Source organism: Pezoporus occidentalis, unplaced genomic scaffold (assembly GCF_034315485.1).
Source record: "Pezoporus occidentalis ecotype Australia unplaced genomic scaffold, CSIRO_AGI_Poc_V1 ctg226, whole genome shotgun sequence".
NCBI classification, from domain to species: Eukaryota; Metazoa; Chordata; class Aves; order Psittaciformes; family Psittacidae; genus Pezoporus; species Pezoporus occidentalis.
In genome coordinates, this window is record NW_026914138.1 from 568270 (window position 1) to 589735 (window position 21466).

General features: G+C 57.7%; 1 protein-coding gene across 1 annotated transcript; it reads left to right on the forward strand.

Moving 5' to 3' along the window:
• The first annotated feature begins 2235 nt into the window (after positions 1–2235).
• TET3 (tet methylcytosine dioxygenase 3) lies at positions 2236–21466 on the forward strand. Its single transcript, XM_062620979.1, has 10 exons — positions 2236–2661; positions 9932–12128; positions 14133–14223; positions 14460–14553; positions 15041–15249; positions 15389–15539; positions 16136–16225; positions 16315–16452; positions 17219–17555; positions 17913–21466. Exons 1-10 carry the CDS (start codon positions 2236–2238, stop codon positions 19649–19651), a joined length of 5472 nt encoding a protein of 1823 aa, XP_062476963.1. The 3' UTR covers positions 19652–21466.

Consider the following 21466-nt stretch of genomic DNA (forward strand, 5'->3'; position numbering starts at 1 on the left):
TGCTCGTGTGCAAGGGACTCATGTCCCCATCCCTATGGCAGTGTTGTCCCTTGTCTGTGCATGCTGGGCTCCCTTGTCCTTGTCCCTGTGCAGTGGGGTCCTCAGTCCCTCGCCTGCACGTGCCGGCATCCCTAATCCCTGTACTTATGCCAATGGGATCCCCATTCCCTGTCTGTTCCCCACCGTGCACCAGGGTCCCTGCTGTGCCCCTTGCTCCACATGCATGCAGGGAGCCATGATGGGATGGTGGCAAAAGGGTCTGTGCCAAATCCCACTGTCCTCATCTCCTCTCTGTCCCCATCGCGGCTTGGGATGCGGGCTGGGATGAGAGCGATGCACCCCAAACCCAGCCCTCCTGGGGACTGTTTCCCCCTCTCCCCTCCTCTGCCAGCTATTTAATCTGGCTGCTTTGAGCTCAGTGCGAGGGTGCCAGACCGTTTTTGAGGATGAAAGAGCTTTTTTTTATATCCCCCTCCCTGGGCTGGCATCCAAAGGGAGATGAAATGAAACGAGAAGAGGCTGGAGGTAAAACAGCTGCGATCAGCTCCATCCCTGCTCCACATCTGCCTGCCACGCCGCCGCCAGTCCCACAAACCGAGCTCAAGCCCAATTTTCTCCTCTCTTCCATAGCCAAAGTGCCCTTTTCCCGGGAGCTGGTGGCAGGACAAGGCTGCTGAGCGGGGATTTGCAGGCAGGGTTGTTGTTTCATGGGGACAATGTGGCGTGTTTGTTTGCTACAGCTAAAATGGCAGTTCTTAAGGGGGAAAAAAAAAGAAAGAGAGAGAAGTGCTTTTGCACATCCAGTCACTGCATCTTTTGATTAAATGAGATTTTGCTGTCGAACGGGGGAGCTGGGGACCACGAGCTCCCGAGCCTGCAATTTCCAGCACAGCCAAATGGGGGGAAAAAGGCTTCCGAACCACCCCTAAGCCTGGAAAATAGATTGGAGTAATGGATTGCAGTCATCAGCATGGAGGCTGAGGGGATGCTGAGCAAGGCCAGCAGGGTTTGTCACCACAGAGCCCAGGTCACCACAGCCCCCTTCTTCCCAGCTTGGCCAGGAAGCATCCTGGGAGCTGTTGCAAATGTGTTGGGAGGTGATAGGGTATGGAAGGGGGATGAGCAGCAACAGGGTCAGGGGCTTTAAAGACCCCGAGGCTCTTAGAAACCCTGGTTGGTGTTGCAGTTGGTCACTGTATTTAAGGCTGTTGCTCCTAATGCCATTGCCTTTAACACCATTGCATCTAATGCCATTGCCCTTAACACCATTGCATGTAATAGATGCTGTAGCATCTAACACCGTTGCATTTAATGCCGTTGCATCTAGCGCCGTTGCCCCTAATGCCGTTGCATTTAAGGCCCTTACCCTCAAAGCCGTGCCAATTAAACCCATTGCAATTAAAGCCCGTGCACGTCAAACCGTGCCAATTAAAGCCATCACAGTGGGACCATCTTCTCCCACCGGCTGAGCATTCCCTGGTTGGAATGCCGTGAGGAAGGCAGCGGGAGCCGGTGCCTGGCCTGTCCCCGTGCTCCTCTCTGCAGCGCCTGGCTCGGCGCACGCTGCCTGCCCGCACATGGCTTATTTTAGGTTTACAAACATGACGGCCCCGTGCACGCGCCGCTTCCCCCCTCCTTCCCCATGAGTCATCAACCCCGTCACCGGGCCGGGGAAGCCGGAGGCGGCGTTGGCGCTTCCCCCCACGGTGCTCATGACCCCAGCGTGGGGGAAAAGAACCAGTGAAATTCCATGGTTTATGGGTTATTTCCCCCTTCTTTTCACCATTCCCATTTGGCGAGCGAGATGGGGAGGATGCGGGCGGCGGCCGCGGCTCGTACGTGGTCCATGATGGGGTGTTTTGGTGAGGACTGCAGCACCGGTCACAGACTGGGAGAGCTGAAGTGCTGCTGGTTTCCTTGCCCAGCCCTACCTTGCGTTTTGGTAGCTGTGGGTTCAAGGCAATGCTGAGTGTTGGGGATGGGTGAGGGTTTTTAGGGGGGCAGAGGCTGGAGAGACCCCAAAATGTGGTCAGAGGAGCCGGTTAAAGCCTCAACGTGCAGCTCCGGTGAGCGTGGAGGTGCCGAAGCCCCCGCGGCTGAGCTCACCACGGGGCCGGTTGGCGTCGGGCTGTGATGACTCAGCAGTACCGGTGCTGACTCAGCAGCAGGGGAGGCAGCTGGGAATAAGGGGGAGCTTTAAATTTTGGGTGAGAAAAAGGTGGTTTTCATTGTCTGATGTGCTGCCAACATGGTTTTCCTGTGGCCGAGCCTGTGTCTGTGCTGCCAGCACATGTTTTGTCCTTGGAGAAGGGATTTCATCCAGCGGGGTTGTGTCTCCCACCTGCTGTGAGATGCTTTTCCCCACGGGGGACAGGTCGCGGTGGTGAAACCAGATCTGGGTTTGGCAGAGCCGGCGTTTTCCCTGCTCCCAGACGGGGCAGGGCTGGGCTCCCACTCATCTCCTGGCTCCTGCCCCGCGGGCATCGTGCCGCCAACTTGCCTGCGCTTGTCGGATGGGAGGGCGGCAGCGTGCATGGTTCTACTCCTCCTCCTCTTCATCCTCCTCCTCCTCCTGTGCTGAAAGGCCGGGCTGTGCGGCACGGAGCGGTGCGAGGAGCCCCCACATCCCGGGAAAGGGGGGGACACCGCAGCATCCCCCAGGTACGACGGGACAGGGATGGGCTGGTGGGAAGCTGAGCGCCCGTGGGTGCTGGGTGGCACATTGCCCGCTTGCACTCAGGGTGCCATCAGGGTGCCCAATGGGGGGAAAAGCCTTGGAAATTGGGGTGCAGTGTGGTTAGTGCATGGGTGTAGGGCGGCTTTTCTTCTTGTTCCCAAATCCTGGCATTTCCCCCCCTGATTTGCAGGGCAGAGCAATCAGTGGGGTGGAAATGGCTCAGGAGGGGCCGGGAAGGGCCCAAACCTGATCCTGTGGGAGATGCTGGCTGGAAATTCCAGCCCAGCCTCATGGGGGTGGCTGTCGTAGGACAGTGAATGCTGCCGGGCGAGAGGCGAGGCCCCGGGCCTTCCTCCTACAGCCCATGTGCTTCTCCTTCCTTCTTCAATCCCAGGTGGATCCTTTTTCCTTCCCTTCATGTTCCCTTCCTCCATGTCCCCTTTCCCTTCTTCTGTTTCCCTTCCTCCCTATTTTCCTCTTCCTCTTTTTCCCCATTCTCTTTCTCCCTTTTTCCCGTTTTTACTTTCTCCCATTTCTCCCCATCCCCTTCTTCCCCATTTCCATTTTTCCCATCCCCTTCTTCCTCTTTCTCCTTCCCTTTATCCTTCCCCTTGTGCTTCACCTTACTCTTCCCCATATTCCCCTTCCCTTATTCCCCTTCCTCTTCCCATTCTTCCCCCTATTCCCCTTCCCTTATTCACCTTCCCTTTCCCATTCTTCCCCTTCCTGTTCCTCCCTATCCCCTCCTTCCTCTTCCTTTCCTTCCTTTTCCCTTTCCCCTTCCTCCCATCCCCTCCTTCCTTCCCTTTCCCCATGGACAGAGCCACCGCTCCCCACCAGCGGGTGATTTGGCTTTGCCAGTGGGCCCCGGCGCCAATCTGGTAGCGGCACGAGAGGCTCCAGCTGTGTTTGAGGACAAAAACGCTCCAAGAAACTAAAATAGCACCGCGGTTTTTTGCCTTTCCTCCCTTCTTTTCCCTTTCCAGAGCGCGGCTCCCTCCCTGTCCGGCCGGAGCCGGCAGCCTGACGCGGCTCTGTGCCGTGCCAAGCCTTTCCCCTTGCCCTGTGCCAACTGGCGGCTCCGGCTCGGCTCTGCGCCGCGCTGGGAAGGAGCGTTGTAGTGGGAACACACGCTGTGGCTTGGCTGCGGCAGCGTGCTTCCCAAAAGCTGCTCCAGTGGGAGCATCTGCTGGGGCATCGCTCATGTGGCCCCAGTGCTGAGCATCCCTGCTCCAAGCATTCCTTCCCTGAGCATCCCAACCCTGGGTGTCTTCAACTGAACATCTCTGCTCTGAGCATCCCAATTGTGAGCATCCCTATGCTGGCATCCCCACCTTGAGCATCCCCTCCACAAGAATTCCCACCTCAAGCGTTCCAGCTGCAGCTCCTCCAAAAGGGAAAACACTTCCATGGAGATCTTCACCTGAATATCCCTGTTCTGAGCATCTGAGCATCCCCATTCCAAGCATCCCAACTCTGAGCATTCCCTCCCTAAATACTCCCACCTCAAGCATCCCAGCTATGGCCCCTTCAAAAGGGAAAACCCTTTCCCTGGCGGAAATGAGGAGGATGGAGATGGGAACAAATTTTCCACCTGGAAAAATATCCCACCTCTCACTCAGAAGCTCCCAGCATTGGCCGGAGCTGGGAATGGGACTAGAATCATGTTCAACTGGTTCATCGTATCCCGATGGGAAGGAAAAGGGGGTGAAATAGTGGCCTTGGAGAGGGGTTATGGATCCAGGGGGTCCCCGAAAGCGCTCGCAGGGCTCGTGTGAAGCAAATCCAGGCTTCCCACTGCATAAATCAGCTCAGCTCCCTCGGCATCGGTGCTATTCCGGCTTTTCTCCGGGCTAAATGAGGACAGGAGTGAGCAGCTCAGACCCAGCGCCGGGGTCAGCTGGGGCCATGGAAACAGCTTGGAAAACAAGGCGGGAGAAGCAGCCGCGGCTGCCCGCGGCGCCGGGAAGCAGCGGGACCATGAGCCGGCGCGGTGGGTACCCCGGCCGGGGGGAGCCGGGGGCTATCGTTGGGGTCAGCGCTTGGGCTTCCCAGGCTTCCTTTAATTCCCATTTTGGGGGGTGTTGAGCATGGATTTAGGTCCTTGCACCGTTTGGCTCCGCTCCGGCGTCCCCCTTGCCAGTACCTGGGGACCGTGGCTGTGGTTTGGAAGTGGGATGGGTGTTTTCCACCTCTTTGGGTCTGATGTGGTGATGCGGTGTCCCCCACCACCGGGCTGTGTGTGTGTGATTCCAGCAGCATTCCCTTCCCCAGCAAAGCCCTTTGGTTTGTTATTGTAGGCTCTGCTGCTCTCAGGGATGCTCCGTGCTTCCCCCCCCCAACCCACGATCCCAACGGAGGATCCCCGGGGTTCTTTCCAGAGGAGGAAAACCACAAGGCGAGTGCCGGGGCTGGCCGGGCTCCACCGGTGCGGCGCGGGGCCGGCAGCCAAACTGCCTCTTGCCTCTTGGCCGGCCCGTGCCGCCGGCTGGCAGCGGCACCACTGACCTCCCGAGCACCCCGCCGTGCCCTCACCGCAGCCCCGGCACGCCGTGGGGTGGGTGTTCCCCCCCTGCAGCTGCCCAGATGCCATTGGGATGGGCTCGGCATTCCCAATGTGTGTTCCCAATGAAATGCTCCTCCCAAATTCAGTGCTTTTAATGAAATTGAGTGGTTTTAGCAGCGGGGTGACACCGTGCGGTGTGTCCCAAACCGCTCGGCATGCACCGAGTTGCTCTGTGCTCTGTAGCTGAACCATTTGGCTGCTGCCAAAGGGTTTAATAAACCCCGGAAATACTTGGGCAAGGGAATTTTGGGGATCCTGGCAGGGTCAGCGGCTGGTTTTGGAGGATGAGGGATTTAAAACCTGTTCCCCTGTTGGCTTTGGGGTCTGGGGGAGGCAGGGTGGATGGATGGCCATGTTCTCATCCCCTGTTTGATGTGTATCTGGATGGATATAGGACTGTTGGGTATCTAGGGTTGCTGTATAGAGGGACTGGGTTGTTGGATGTACAGGTCACTGGGTGTGTGTATACATACATATATATATATATAGGGTTGCTGGGTAGATAGGATTTGGGATTTAGGGTTATTGGATGCATAGGTCACTGGGTGTGTGTGTGTATATATATATATATAGCATTGCTGAACAGACAGGATTTGGGATTTAGGCTTGTGAAGTGTTTAGGGTTGCTGGATGTATTGGTCTGCTGGATATATGGGATTGCAGGATATGTATGTTGCTGTGGATGTAACAAGTTGTTGGGTATATAGGATTATGCACATGGGGATATGAAGGTTGTTGGATGTATAAGATTGCTGGTTCTGCAGGGCTGCTGGATATATATAGGGCTGTTGAATATATAAGATTGTTGGATATATAGGTTGCTGGGTATATAGGGCTGTTGCCTAGATAAGATCCATGGATATATATATAGGTTGCTGGGTATATAGGGTTGCTGGATATATAAGACTGGTGGTTATATAGGTTGCTGAGTATATGGGGCTGTTGAATATATAAGGCTGGTGGATATATAGGTTGCTGCATATATAGGGCTGTTGACTATATAAGATTCCTGGTTATATATATAGGTTGCTGGGTATATATATATATATATATGGATATATACATGGGGTTGCTGGCTATTTGGGACTGTTTGATACAAGCTTGCTGAACATGCAGGCAGCTGGATACACGTCACTGTATCCCAAGGCCACCAGCACGTATAGGGCAGAGGGATCTATAGGGTCACCGTCATCAGGAGCTGCCATTCCCTTCTGGCCCTACATCCACCCCTCCCTGCCAGCTCAGGGACGTGGGTCCCCCCTATAACCCCCCATGGGGTGTTGAGGTGTCTCTGTGGGGCCCATGCCGCGCCGTGGGGCCCTTGTCCGTGGGTCCGTCCGTCCCTACGTGCGCACGGCGCCGGGGCTAATGGCTTCTCCAGCTGGTTTTGTAGGGGGCGGGGAGGGCCGAGGCTCCAACAACTCCGTTCTCCTTCCCTCCCCGCATGGTCCCGCTCCATCTTCGCCTCCCGCCCCACACACGTAAGTGCTGCCCGCTCAGAGCCATGCCCGGATCCGGCACCGTTCCCCCTGCTCCGGCACTCACCGGGTTATAAACGGCTCCGGATCACTCCCAGGGAGCGCAGCCCAGGCTGGAATCCCTCCAAGCTGGGCTCTGCGTGTGTGGTTGTGTTTTTTGCCTTCCTTCCTTCTGTTTAAGGCATTTAAAACTTGGGGGGGAGGGGAGGGGAAATAAATAAAGAAGGAAAAAAGAGATTTAAAACCCAAATGTTTTCATCCTCAGGGGGATTTATCCCCATTTATAGCGTGCAGAAGGGACCGTGCAGGAGCGGAGCAACTGAGCTAACCCAAACCTTCCTTTCTCTTGAGTTTATATCCCTCCCCCTTCCTCAGCTTTTATTCTTTCCTGGGATGAATGGAAGGAGGTTTGGGCAGGGAGCCCTTTTTCCAGGGAAAGGAGGGATAGGTGCCCATGGCAGTGATCTGGGGGTTTCTGTGGATGCTGCTGGAGTGAGTCGAGATAGGGAAGGGGATGGATTTTTGGGGAGAAGCCCTGAGGTCTTTCCATCTTCCAGCCTGTGGGACTGGGAACAAGAGGAACTGGATGAGAGAGCCAGGATAAAAGGAATTTTATATATATATATATACATATATAGTTTCTTCCCCCCCCGATTTGAGGAAGGTTGCAGCTTTCAGATTAACCCTTTAGGAGCATCACGGGGTAATGTCTTTTCCCCACTGATTTGAGGAAGGTTGCAGCTTTCGGATTAACCCTTTAGGAGCATCACGGGATACTTGCTCCTGCCTCATCTTCCTGCTGGGTTGATACCCTGGTTTATGGGATGGAGCAGCCCAAAGTGCCACCCTGTCCCAGCAAGCTGGTTTTTGGGGCTTCGCCTGCCGTTACTCAGCAAGCTCCCCCTCCTTGGGTAGACCCTTGGGGCTGGTGCCCCCTCCCCACCCAGAGCAAAACAGGTTTGTCATCGTTTCCCTGGGCTGGCGTCACCGTTGCGATGCTGGGGATGCTTCATTGCACGTCCACAAGGTCTTGGAGGGGGCTCAGGGCTTTTATCTCCCTGCCACCATGCTCTGCTGGGGAAAAACCCTTTTGGCTGGTGAGGAGGAGGAAGAGGACGGTGTAGGAAGGACGGGTGAGGCTGTTTCTTCCTTGCTTTGCAAAGGAGCGTGGAGGCGGCATGTTGTCCCCACCCTACCTGAGCTGCTGTTTCGCCAGCACATCAAGCACTTGCTCCCCAGACCTGACGGACCGGTCCCATCGCTCCTGGCTCTGTTGCTTGGCTCTGGGATACTGCAGAGGGACTGGAGCCCCTCTGAAGCCCCAGCAGCATCAGGGCAAGCCCTGTGCCGGAGCAGGGTTACGCTGTGTTGGTGCTGTGCTCCCCTGGGAGCTTTCACCCCTTGTGAAGGGGGATTTTTGGGGATAGAATCGTACTGGGAGTGGTACTGCCCTGGTTTCGCCACAGTCAGCAGCGTGCTTATCTCTGGTGGAGAAATCTCACCTTGAAGGATGCCTGTGCCAGAGCCATGGGGCTGGTGGCTGAAGGGTTAAACCCTCACCCCTGTCCTGCTGAACACTGAGCAGTGACTTGGGCTCAGGGCTGCAGCTCCTTCCCACGAGTGGCTGCTGGCACTGGCCGGAGGCAGGAAGCTCTGCCCGCAGCTTTGTTGTGTTTTTCCCAGTGAACTCTGCTGTATTTTTAGCTCTCAGGAAGCTCCCCCTTGGTTATCAGCAAGCTGCTAAATACACAGCCAGCACCCCTGGCTGCCGCAGCACCGAAATCCCTGCTGCTGAGCCACGGAGCACAGAAAGACACTCCTATCCCTGGCAAAACCCCTTGAGACCAGACACAGGTCTGGGTGCCACCACCTCGGATGTCTCCAACGGTTCTGGTCTCCTCTTGGCACGCAGCCGGTGGTGTGGACGCCAGGGCTGCAGCTCGGCGTTGCCCGGGGCCCTGTGTTACTACAGACACCGGGTTATTCGAGGTGAAACGTCCCCTGGCACCGGCACAGCCAGCTCAGCAGCTTCCTGCCGTGCCACTGCCCTGGTGCGGGACTGCTGCTCCCGGCCAGGATGTTTGCTTCAGGCTTCGGTCCAAGCAAAAACCCCCCTTTCCTCCCCGCACCGCTTCCTTCGCTGGTGCAAGCTGTGGCACCGGGGCTGGGGATGCCCTCCCTGTCCCACATCCTGCCCACGGTGGGCATGGAAATCCCAAACTGGCCTGTGAGAAATTGCGAGAGCAGGAGGTGGGGAGGGATGTGGGTGGTGGGGTGGAAACTGTCCGTCCACCCCCTGAGCAGTGCTGCTCCTTACGCAGCCTAGCAGAACCCACGTGGTTGTGGCTCATCTGTGTCTTCATCACCTGGATGTGAGAGAAAGAGATGGGGAAAGGGGGAATGAAAAATAGAATCCCAAAATCCCAGCCTGGTTCAGGTTGGAAGGGAGCTTAAGGCTCATCCAGCTCCAACCCCTGCCATGGGCAGGGACACCTTCCCCTAGAGCAGCTTGCTCCAAGCCCCTGTGTCCAGCCTGGCCTTGAACACTGCCAGGGATGGGGCAGCCACAGCTTCTCTGGGCACCCTGTGCCAGCGCCTCAGCACCCTCACAGTGAAGAGCTTCTGCCTTATCTCCAACCTGATCTTCCCCTGTTTTAGTTTAAACCCATCACCCCTTGCCCTATTGCTGCAGTCCCTGATGCAGAGTCCCTCTCCAGCATCCTTGTAGGCCTCCAATAAACCAAGAGAGAGAACTAGGGTGATGGCTGAAGAGCTGGGGTTGTCTGGAGAAGAGAAGGCTCAGGGGCTACCTGATCCCTCCCTGCAACTGCCTGAGAGGACGATGGAGCCAGGAGGGGCTGGGCTCTGCTCCCAAGGAACAAGGGATGGGACAAGAGGAAACGGCCTCAAGCTGCCCCAGGGCAGGTTTAGATGGAGCTGAGGAACAATTCCTTTCCCAAAGGGTGCTCAGGCATTGGAACAGGCTGCCCAGGACAGGGCTGCAGTCACCGTCCCTGCAAGTGTTCACACAGCGTGGAGACGAGGCCTCAGTGCCATGGGTTAGTGGTGGCCTTGGCAGTGCTGGGAATGGTTGGAGTTGATGAGCTTAAAGGGCTTTTCCAGTCTGGTTGATTCCATCACTCTATGGGGCTGCTGGCACGTGGGTCACGGCAGGGGATGCTCACATCTCTCCTCTCTCCCTCCTCACAGACAGGTTCGGCGGGCGACCCGGTTGATGGACCCAGCAGAAGCCAAATGGAAGAAGGGCCAATTAATTATGTGGAAGAAAGGCGGCTGAAGGAGGGCAGCGGGCTCAGCCTGGCCAATGGGGCCCGGCCGGAGGCGGGGGGCCCGGCGCTGATGGAGCCGAGCGGCTGGTCCCCGGGCCAGCTGCCTGCCACGGGGAAAGCCCACTTGGAAGACGTCAGGAACCTGGTGGCCTTTTCGGCTGTGGCTGAAGCCGTTTCCTCCTACCGCCTGCCAGCCCCGGCATCGCCGTCGCTGCTGTATGAGAAGTTTGACTCGGAGATGAGCCGGGGCGGGCTGAGCACTGCGGATGGGGTCCCACGAGGGGAGGACCTGCACGCCCTGAAGGCTGCCTTGGCTTTGGCTAAACACGGTGTGAAGCCCCCCAACTGCAACTGCGACGGCCCCGAGTGCCCCGACTACCTGGAATGGCTGGAGCAGAAGATCAAGATGGCTCTCGGTGAAGAGCCGGCCTCGCCGCGGCCTCGCGTCACCGCCAACCCCCTGCCACCCCCCCAGGAAGGTGCTATTGACCCCCAGCCGGTGCCTGAGCCCGCCGAGCCGTGCCCGCCCGACGGCCTCCCCTTCTCTCAGAGCGTGTTGACCATCGCCAAGGAGAAGAACATCAGCCTGCAGACCGCCATAGCCATCGAAGCCCTCACGCAGCTCTCGGCCGCTCTCCCCCAGCCCGCCGGCGATGGCCAGCCCCCCCCGCCGCCACCACCGCCGCCACCCGCTGCCCCCTTCGGCCCCGGCCCCCTCGCCCCATCGGGGGCTGTGTGGCAGCGAGGGGATGAGCCCCGTTACCCACCGGAGCCGGGAGCAGCGCCGGAGCCGTTCTTTGGTGCAGCACCGCCCCGGGGGGGCTTTGCAGCAACATGGGGGCTGGAAGCCGAGGGGGCAGCAGGGGCTGGAGACCCCATGGCAGAGCTGGAGCAGCTCCTGGGGAACGCTGATGACTACATCAAGGCAGCTTTCAAGAGACCTGAAGCAATAGCCAGCAAAGCGACGGCACCTAAAACTGAGCCCCCCGAACGAGCACCCGCTAAAGAAGTGCCACCGAGTGGCCCCCGTTTGCCACTGGCACCCCCAGAGCCCGACCTGCACAAGAAGACGCAGCTGGTCCTGCAGCAACATCTCCATCACAAGCGCAGCCTCTTCCTTGAGCAAAGCCTGGCAGCAGCGCCGGCGGCAGCGCCGGATCGGCCGAGCGGCTGGTGGGCTCCCGGCGCCCCATCCGTGCCCCCCAAGCCCTTTGAAAAGCAGGCCAAAGAGAAGAAGAAGAAAACACCACCCGAAAAGCCCCCCCCGGCCAAACCGCTCCGTAAGCAAGTGCAGATCAAGAAGGCGAAGCAGAAGGACTCGCAGCCGCTCTTCCTGCCCCTCTGGCAGATCAGCCTGGAGGGGTTTCGGGCGCCCGCCGAACCCCCCGCCGAAGAGATGCAAACAGAACCGCCGCCGGCCTGCCCGCCTCAGCCTCTTGCACTACCCCTGCCTGCCGCTTACCCCCCGCCACCAACCCCCCTGGATGGCTGCCCCCCGGCTCCCGACTCTCAGGAAAGGGGTGCCCCCGGGGGGGGCCCCCAAATTCACCCTGCGCCGGCGGGTTCAACCAGCTGTGAGGAGGCCCCGGCCCCGGCCCCCATCATGGTGGATGACAAGCTGGAAGAGCTCATCCGGCAATTTGAAGCTGAATTTGGGGAGAATTTCAACCTGCAGCCCCCCGAAACGCCCGCCATGCTCACCGCCGCGGCTGCCGAGGTGCCGGGGGGGTCGGTGCCAGCCCCACAAGTGCCCCCCAATGCCACCACCGCCGTTTCAAGCAGCGCTCCCCAAGCCGGACCCAAAAGCTTTTCGTTCTCACCGGGGAAGGGTCCGCTTTCGGAGCCCCCTTTCACCGCCCGGTCCCCCAAACAGATCAAAATCGAATCTTCTGGTGCTATCACCGTGGTGTCCACCACGTGCTTTTACTCTGAGGAAAGCCAAAACCCAGACGTGGATGACACCGACGGGACCCCCACCAAGGACGAGGTGCCGCTGACACCGACCCTTAGCGGCTTTTTGGAGTCGCCGCTCAAGTACCTGGACACGCCGACCAAAAGCCTCCTGGACACGCCAGCCAAGAGGGCACAAGCGGAATTCCCAACCTGTGACTGTGTTGGTGAGTGACCGGTCGTGCTGGGGGGCGTGCCAGGGGGGTATTTTTGGGGGGGATGCTGTGCTTGCACAATGGAGTTCACTTTGGCTGGGAACTGTAGAAGCAGTTGGGTTAGAAAAGACCAGAGGAGGCCATGGAGATGCTGCGAGGGTTGGAGCAGCTCTGCTCTGGAGCCAGGCTGAGGGAGCTGGGCTGGGGCAGCCTGGAGAAGGCTCCTGAAGGGGAGACCTGAGAGCAGCTCCAGTGCCTGAAGGGGCTGCAGGAAACATGGAGAGGGGCTTGGGACAAGGCCCTGTAGGGACAGGCCAAGGGGAATGGCTTTAACCTGCCCGAGGGGAGACTGAGATGAGCTCTTAGGCAGAAGCTCTTCCCTGTGAGGGTGCTGAGGCGCTGGCACAGGGTGCCCAGAGAAGCTGTGGCTGCCCCATCCCTGGCAGTGCTCAAGGCCAGGTTGGACACAGGGGCTTGGAGCAAGCTGCTCTAGTGGAAGGGGTCCCTGCCCGTGGCAGGGGTTGCAGCTGGGTGAGCTTTAAGGTCCCTTCCAACCCAAACCATTCTAGGATTGAGGGATTCTACGATAAGCACCAAAGCCCTGGGTTTTTTTGTGTGTTTTGGCATCTGTTACACTTTGCAGCAAGCGCTGGAGAATTCCCACCCAGTCCTTGCAGTTCACCTCTGTCCAAGCATGAGCAGTTGGATCTTTCCCTCCCAGAGTACAGCCACTCTCCCCTGGGAAGAGCAGGGTGAGGATTTGGGCCGTCCAGCCTCGGGCTAACCCCAGGCTGCCCTTTAGTTGTGGGGCTGATGTTTATTTTCTTATAGATGGCAGCAGGAATTACCTTGAATGGCACCAAGTGAATGTAAAGGCTTTTCTGGAGTTGCTCTAACTCAGGAGTTTCTCCCTGCAGTGCCAGGATTCGGGTTGCTTTTCCTTTTGCAGCCTGATTTAGGGGCAGGAACAGGGGGGATTCTCTCTCTATTTTCCTAAGGAAAAGCTGTGGGAGGAAGCAGTTAAGTGAGAGCCAAGCTTTGGTGCTTTATGAGGTGGCTGTGCTGTTAGAGGCTGTGCTAACCCAACCTTGGCTGCAGGCCGTATTGATCCCTGTCTGGGCAGCTGCAGCCCAGCTGAGCCCAGCTTTCTCCTCACCCTGGATCCCAGCCAGTGAGACATGATGGGAATGGAAATAAGGGCAGTGAGAGCAGAGGGGTGGAAGGACACATCAGGCAGATCTGCACTGGGTGCATCCCACCCAGCAGTGTTGGAGCATCCCTGCGCACCCAGGATTGACCCCTGGGCTTCCGTGGATGCTGGGAGCATCCTTTGCTTCCCATGTCAGCACCTTCCCTCCCTAAATGCTCCAAGGTGTTTGCTGCTGTAGGGGGTGAAGGTTGCTGATTGCAGGACTGTAGCCCCAGCATCCTTCTCCTGTAGCTTAGCATCCTTCTCCTGTAGCTTAGCATCCTTCTTCTGTAGCGCAGCATCCTTCTATAGCCCAACATCCTCCTCCTGTAGCTCCAGCATCCTTGTCCTGTAGCCCCAGCGTCCTTCTCCTGTTGCTCCAGCATCCTTCTCCTATAGCCCAGCATCTTTCTATAGCCCAGCATCCTTCTTCTGTAGCTCCAGCATTCTTCCTGGTACAAATCCTTTGTGCCGGGATGGAGCCATGGTTGCTACAGCCTGGAGTGGCTGTGGCTGCTCAGGGAGGTTTCCATGTCTGCAGAGGGGATGTGTGCTAATGGGTGCAGGTCTGAGCACCCATCTCCTTGTTCCTCAGCAGCATTTTAGTGTCTTCCAGAGCAGAAAACGAACAGGATCCACCGGGCTGCTTAATGAACCCCATATGTGTCTTCTCTTCCCTGATGTTCTAAGGGGCAGATGCCACTGAGGAACCCTTGATTTTTGGTGCAGAAGTGCTTGGTTTGAGGGAATTTGGGGTTTGGCATCTCTTGGGGCAGATCGCAGAGGTGCAAATCCCAAAATCCCTGTTCCCCTTTGTGTCTGTGCAGAGCAAATTGTGGAGAAGGACGAGGGGCCCTATTACACCCACCTGGGCTCGGGGCCCACTGTGGCATCCATCAGGGAGCTCATGGAGGAACGGTAAGGAACCAGGGGGCCTGAAAGGAAAGGGGGGACTAATGAAGGTGAATGGTGTCTGTGTGGATGAGCAGGGGCTCTGAGGGTGTGTGGGGTCCTGGGGGGTCTTGTGAAGGCGAGTGGCATCCTGTGAGGGTGAGTGGAGGGGTCTGTTGAGGGTAAGTGGGGTCCCATGAGGTGAGGGGGGAACTCATGAGCATGGGGATGGGTGAGCAAGGCTGATGCCCATTCCCTGGCAGGTATGGAGAGAAGGGCAAGGCCATCCGCATCGAGAAGGTCATCTACACGGGGAAGGAGGGGAAGAGCTCCCGGGGCTGCCCCATCGCCAAGTGGGTGAGTACCTGTGCCATGGATCTCGTCCCCCCTTGGCAGTGCCCACTGAATGGCATGTCCATGCCTGCAGCCCTTGGGCTGGGCATGACCCCCAGCCTGGCAGCCCTAAGCCCATTGGGGTGAATCCACCCATGGGAGCTCCAGCAACTCTGCCCACCCGAATTCCCACTGCGGAAGGCAGCCAGGACCCACTTTTGGGGTCCTCCCCATAGAATCAACCAGGTCGAGAAAGACCTTTAAGATGATCAAGTCCAGCCATTCCCCAGCCCTGCCAAGGCCATCACTAACCCATGGCTCTGAGGGCATTAGGCTACATGGTTTGTGATGTATGACTCCAGCACTCCCCTGGGCAGCCTTTTCCAATGCCTGAGCACCCTCTGGGGAAGGAATTGTTCCTCATCTCCATCTAAACCTCCCCTGGTGCAGCTTGAGGCCATTACTGGGAAGTATTTTGCTGTTGGAGTGGTCTGACCCCTCTGTTTTCCAGGTGATCCGAAGACACAACCAAGAGGAGAAGCTCCTGTGCCTGGTGCGGCACCGGGCCGGCCACCACTGCCAGAACGCCGTCATCATTATCCTGATCCTGGCCTGGGAGGGCATTCCCCGCACCCTGGGGGACACCCTGTACCAGGAGCTCACCGACACCCTCACCAAGTACGGGAACCCCACCAGCCGCCGCTGCGGCTTGAACGACGAGTAAGTCACAGCCCACCGTTAGTCCTGTTGGGAATGGGATGGGAAGAGGATGTGGGAGGTTTGGGGATTCCCTCCCTGTTTTCAGAGCTGCCATCACCACACTGGTGGCTGATGTTCCTCCGTGGTGTCCCTCCTGCAGCCGGACCTGTGCGTGCCAAGGCAAAGACCCCAACACCTGCGGTGCTTCCTTCTCCTTCGGCTGCTCCTGGAGCATGTATTTCAATGGATGCAAATATGCCCGGAGCAAAACTCCTCGCAAATTCAGGCTGGTGGGAGATAATCCCAAAGAGGTGGGTGGCACGGGTGGGGCTGTGGGTTTGGACCTCCGTTTACCCTCAAGTTTTGCAGGGGAGAGGCCAGAAAATGGGATTCCTGGTGGGATTTTTGATGAATTAGGGAGATCATAGAATCATGGAATGGGTTGGAAAGGATCTTAAGATCATCCAGTTCCAACCCTCTGCCACAGGCAGGGACACCTTCCACTAGAGCAGCTTGCTCCAGGCTCTGAGGTCTCCATGCGGCTTCTCCAGATGGGGAAATGGAAGCCAGCCTGATGTAACCAGAGAGCAGGTTTAGGTTCATGTCCTAGAACCAGACTTCTGGAGTGACAGCAAGTGCTGGTATGGAGTGGCACAAACGGGTCCTCTCTAGAAACCCCAGGGGAGATGCCAGAGGGCTCATGGGTCAAGCAAGCTGAAGCACAACAGATGCTGAGGGTGGAGGTTGAATGGCCAAAATGTCACCAAGAATTGAAGCAATGTAGTTTGTGCACTGGAGGACATCATGGGAAGGGTTGGGTGCCATGTAGAGTGCAGGGGCTGCGTCCCCAATTCCATCCCTGCTCGCCAAACCCCTGGGTGACATCCTCTTCTTTTCCCTGCTGCAGGAAGAGTTGCTCCGGAAAAGCTTTCAGGACTTGGCCACCGAGGTTGCTCCACTTTACAAGAGGCTGGCACCACAAGCCTACCAAAACCAGGTACTCATGCATCCCCTTTGGAACACATCACCTGGCAGCAGGCATGTGGGAGATTCTGGATAACCCAAGCCCTCTCCTCCTTCTCGCAGGTTACCAACGAGGACGTGGCGATTGACTGCCGGCTGGGCTTGAAGGAGGGGAGGCCGTTCTCGGGAGTGACAGCCTGCATGGACTTCTGTGCTCACGCTCACAAAGATCAGCATAACCTTTACAACGGCTGCACAGTGGTAAGCAAGGGGCTGGTGGGGCTTTTTGGGGTGCTCCCCCTTGTGTTTGGGATGCTGTTGGTTACTGTTCAGCCTGGAGAAGAGAAGCTGCACCTCAGAGCAGCTTCCAGTGTCTGAAGAGGGTTACAAGGATGCTGGAGAGGGACTCTTCATCAGGGACTGTAGTGATAGGACAAGGAGTGATGGGTTCAGACTGAAACAGAGGAAGTTCAGGTTGGAGATAAGGCAGAAGTTCTTTACTGTGAGGGTGCTGAGGCGCTGGCACAGGGAGCCCAGAGAAGCTGTGGCTGCCCCATCCCTGGCAGTGTTCAAGGCCAGGTTGGACACGGTTTTGGAGCAAGCTGCTCTAGTGGAAGGTGTCCCTGGTTGTGGTAGGGGGTTGAAATTGGATGATCTTAAGCTCCTTTCCAACCCAAACCATTCCATGATTCATTCTATGATTCATTCTGTGATTCATTCTGTGATTCATTCTATGATTCTATGCTCCTTTTTGAGCCACTCGTCTGTCCCCAGTTGTCACCCCTGCATGACTCCAGTGGCTGCTGCTCGGTGGTTACACACCTCAGATGAAAACGTTCAGGTCTGTGGGGTGCTGAAGCCACCCCAGCTAGACTAAACCACGGTGCTAGCAAGGACCATGGGTTTGGTTTTCTCTGACCCACCCTGCAGGAGGTTCCCAAATGCCTGCTGGGGACCAGTGTAGGCTTGGGCAGGAGGGTGCCAGGTTGGGTGGCTTCACACTGATGGTGTCCCATGCGTCCCGCAGGTCTGCACTCTGACAAAGGAAGACAATCGCGTGGTGGGGAAAATCCCTGAAGATGAGCAGCTGCACGTCCTCCCCCTCTACAAGATGTCCAGCACGGATGAGTTTGGCAGCGAGGAGAACCAAAACGCCAAGGTGGGCAGCGGGGCCATCCAGGTGCTCACATCCTTCCCCCGTGAGGTCCGCAAGCTGCCCGAGCCTGCCAAGTCCTGCCGGCAGAGGCAGCTGGAGGCGAGGAAAGCCGCCGCAGAGAAGAAGAAGCTGCAGAAAGAGAAGCTGATGACACCGGAGAAGATCAAGCAAGAGGCACTTGAGCTGCCCACGCTCCAGCAGAATGCAGGTAATGGGGGCAGAGGCGAAAGTCTGAGCTGTCTGGACCACACATGAAGGGATGAGGATGTGGTTGGGTGCTGCCATGGAGAGGTGGCTGTTGAGCTCTTGGCATGTTGGGGGTGCAGGGTGGTGTTTCTGTTGTGCTTGCCTGGGTTTTCCCCAAGCTGCTGGGTACTGGGAACCTCTGATCCCGCAGGTGTGAATCAGTGCCAGTGCACTGGGTGATGCTGGCCTCCATGCTTGGTTGGCAGCACCGTCTTCATGGGGTTTTTGAGTCCAGCTGAGTTGTTGGGGTCCTTGTTCCCCGCCAGTGGCTTCCTGGGCTGGCAGTTCACAAGGGGCTGTGTGTGTGCTGTGCCTGCAGGTATGGCCTTGAAAAGCGGGCTTCCCCCCCAGCCACTGAAACCTTCCATCAAAGTGGAGCCACCGAGCCACTACAACGCCTTCAAGTACAACGGCAACGCAGTGGTGGAGAGCTATTCGGTGCTGGGGAGCTGCCGGCCCTCTGACCCGTACAGCATGAACAGTGTTTACTCTTACCATTCCTACTATGCACAGCCCAATCTGCCTTCCGTGAACGGGTTTCACTCCAAGTTCGCGCTTCCCTCCTTTGGGTATTACGGCTTTTCCAGCAACCACGTCTTCCCCTCACAGTTTCTCAATTACGGGGCATCCCGTAATGCCTCGGGGAGCAACTGGGTGAGCAACGGCTATGAGAAGAAGCCTGACGTCCCGGCCCTGCAGGAGAGCCTCAACCACACCTATGGGAATACCAGTTTCCCTGAGCCCATCCCGAACAGCGTCCGGAGCAAAAACCATCACCAGCGCACGTACGAGCGGGCTAACCGCTATGCCAGCCAGCAGAAGGCAGCGGTGGCCGGGGCGCACAGGACTAGCTCAGGCTCTGAGGAAGCCCAGCCGTTTGCACAGAACTGTTTCAGCAGCCGGCCGATCAAGCAGGAGCCTCCAGATCCTCCACCAGCCGTTGAGCCCCTTCCCACTGCAGCCGCCATGCCCGGCACTGGTTTAACCCTGCCGACCATCCCGGCGCGCACTGCGGGGCCGGAGCAGCGGTGGAGCCCCTTTAAAGCATCCCGGGGCACGTCTTCTTCCCCAGAGAGGACTAACACGGCGGAGGGCTCCTGGAACTCCCTGACACCAGGTTCTGGTGGGAGGGAGAAGCCCAGCGCCTTCGATGCTGCCGCGCGCTTGCCGCCGCCGCCGGGGAAGCAGTGGCCCAACGTTGTGGTGGGAGAGGCGCCGGCAGCGGCACAGAGCTCGGGCTTGCTGCCGAAACCATGGAGCCCCTGCAAGCTGGGGGAGGCAGCGCTGTCTGGCACAGGCACCTCGAGCCTGCTGGGGCCATTGGGTTTTGGCTCATCCCTACCAGGGCTTCCGGGCTTCCCTGAGGAGCCATGGGGCTCGGTGAAGGCAGAGGAGCGGAGGACACCGGCGCCCAGTCCCGGGCTGCAGGAGAAGCCATGGGAAGCAGCGGTGGGTGAGAAAGGGGCTGTAGGGACCCGCCAGGAGAAGCCGTGGGATCCATTTGGCCTGGAGGAGGATCTGCCGGAGAAGGCGGTGAAAGAGGAGGAAGAGGAGGAGGAAGAGGAGGAGGAGGAAGAAGAGGAGGAGTGGTCGGACAGCGAGCACAACTTCCTGGATGAGAACATCGGCGGGGTGGCCGTGGCGCCGGCGCACGGCTCCATCCTCATCGAGTGCGCCCGCCGCGAGCTCCACGCCACCACCCCGCTGAAGAAACCCAACCGCTGCCACCCCACACGCATCTCCCTGGTCTTCTACCAACACAAGAACTTGAACCAGCCCAACCACGGCCTGGCGCTGTGGGAGGCCAAGATGAAGCAGTTGGCAGAGCGGGCTCGTGCCCGGCAAGAGGAGGCGGCGCGCTTGGGTCTCCCACCGGACGCCAAAGCCTTCGCCAAGAAACGCAAGTGGGGCGGTGCGTTGGCGACCGAGGCGCCCAGCAAGGAGAGGAGGGACTCAGTCCCCACGCGGCAGGCGGTGGCCATCCCCACCAACTCTGCCATCACTGTGTCCTCCTATGCTTACACCAAGGTGACGGGCCCCTACAGCCGCTGGATCTGAGACGGAGGCAACCGCCACGGCCTCATCTTACCTCAACCCTCGGCAGCGCCAGTGCCTGGCGTTGCTTCGTGGTGCTTTCTCCTCGGGCGTGGGGGAGAAGAAAAGGATTAGGAATAAAATAGACAAAAAAAAGAGAAGCAAAACACAAGAAGAACAGAGGAAAAAAAAAACACCCAACCCACAGAAAGCAAACCCAAGGTCCAAACAGCGGAGCCGGCGCAGGCGCACGCCGTCGGAGGGCTGCGCTTGGCGAGGAGTTGGCCAACAGAGCAAACCGTGGTAAAACCAAAAGAGGACGGTGCTGTTTGAGGCTTTTTGGGAATCTCATATTTATATCTCCATGGGTTTTTTAATCCAGCCTCGTGCAAAGGGCCGGAGGAGTCCATAGCGTCCTTTGGCAAAGGAGAGGTTTTTAATCCCACTTAAAAATAATGCCTATTTATTGGATTTTATTTTATTTTATTTGTTACTCCGACCACAACGACGAAGCCGATCTTCGAAAGAGAAGCCAACGTGGAAAACTCAACCCAACCTTGAACACAAATCAAATCCAACCCGCTCACCAAACCAGCTTAAAGGCAAGAGGTTACCCTCGTCCAGCTCCAACACACGGGGGCTGGTGGGGGCTGGTGCTTCACCATCAGCCAGAAACGCTGAAAATCCAACCATGTTTTTTGCCCAAGGACCTCAAATTACCTGTTTTTCAGCTCGAGGAGTCCTTTCTTACAGTGAGGAACGGCGCGTCTTCGCTCGGCTCCTCGCTGCCGGCGGGATCGGCTCCGCCGTAATGGATCGAGCCGGCGTCTTTCCCAACGCCAGAGACCTCAGGACACGTCCGGGCTGGGGGCTGCCGCTGCCGGGGGCTTGGACTTGGGGGGGATCCTTTGCTGATGGTCCCAGGAACAGCGGCGGCAGCTCTAGAAGGAGCCGACAGGACAAAAAATGATCCAAAACCAGGAAACAAACCCACCCCAAGCCCAAACTGTGAATAGCTGGTGTTGCTCTTGTACATCACTGTTGCTAAAGTCTGGTGCTTTCCGTCTCCGGGGGACTTTCTCCGTGCAATCGGCTCTGGGAAGAGCGAATCCCAAGACTTGGCTGGCCAAAACCCCGCTGGTCCGCCTTCCCTGCCGGTGCCGGTGAGCACCGCCGGGGCTCGGTGCTTTATCTCTTCCCCCGGGTGCCATCCCTTCTTCCTACAGATCACCGTTCTTCCCGCAAAACCCCCTTTCCCCAAGGAACAGCCCAACCAACGCCGACAACAACCGCGTGGTGCTTTTTGAACAATCTCAGTCGAAACTTCCCGCCCGTCGCTGATGCCGAAGCCGCGCCGGGATGGATGGATGGATGGATGGTCGGTCTAGTGGAAGGTGTCCCTGCCCATGGCAGGGGGTTGGAACTGGATGATCTTAAGGTCCTTTCCAACCTAAACCGTTCTATGGTTCGATGGATGCATGGATGGATGGATGGATGGATGGATGGATGGATGGGCGGGTGAGGAGCTGCCCTGTGGCTCACCGGGAGGGCGGCGTGGCCGAATCCGGGTGCCGGCGTCCCCGGGGAGGTCGTTGCTTTTGCACTTTGAGGTGCCTTTTGGAGAGCCAGCGAGCCAGAGCCGACGCCGTCACCGTGCAGAAATCCCCTTGTGTTTACTGTCCCCCCTCTTCCTTCCTCGCGCACTGGCACAGATCAGCAGGATCTCGGTTGAAAGCAGCCGGGTCATTTCCGTGCTCTTGATTTTAAACCTGTAAATAGGGAAAGAATTTTTTTAAAAGCACTTTCACCTAGATTTAAAAACAAAAGCGAAACTTAAAA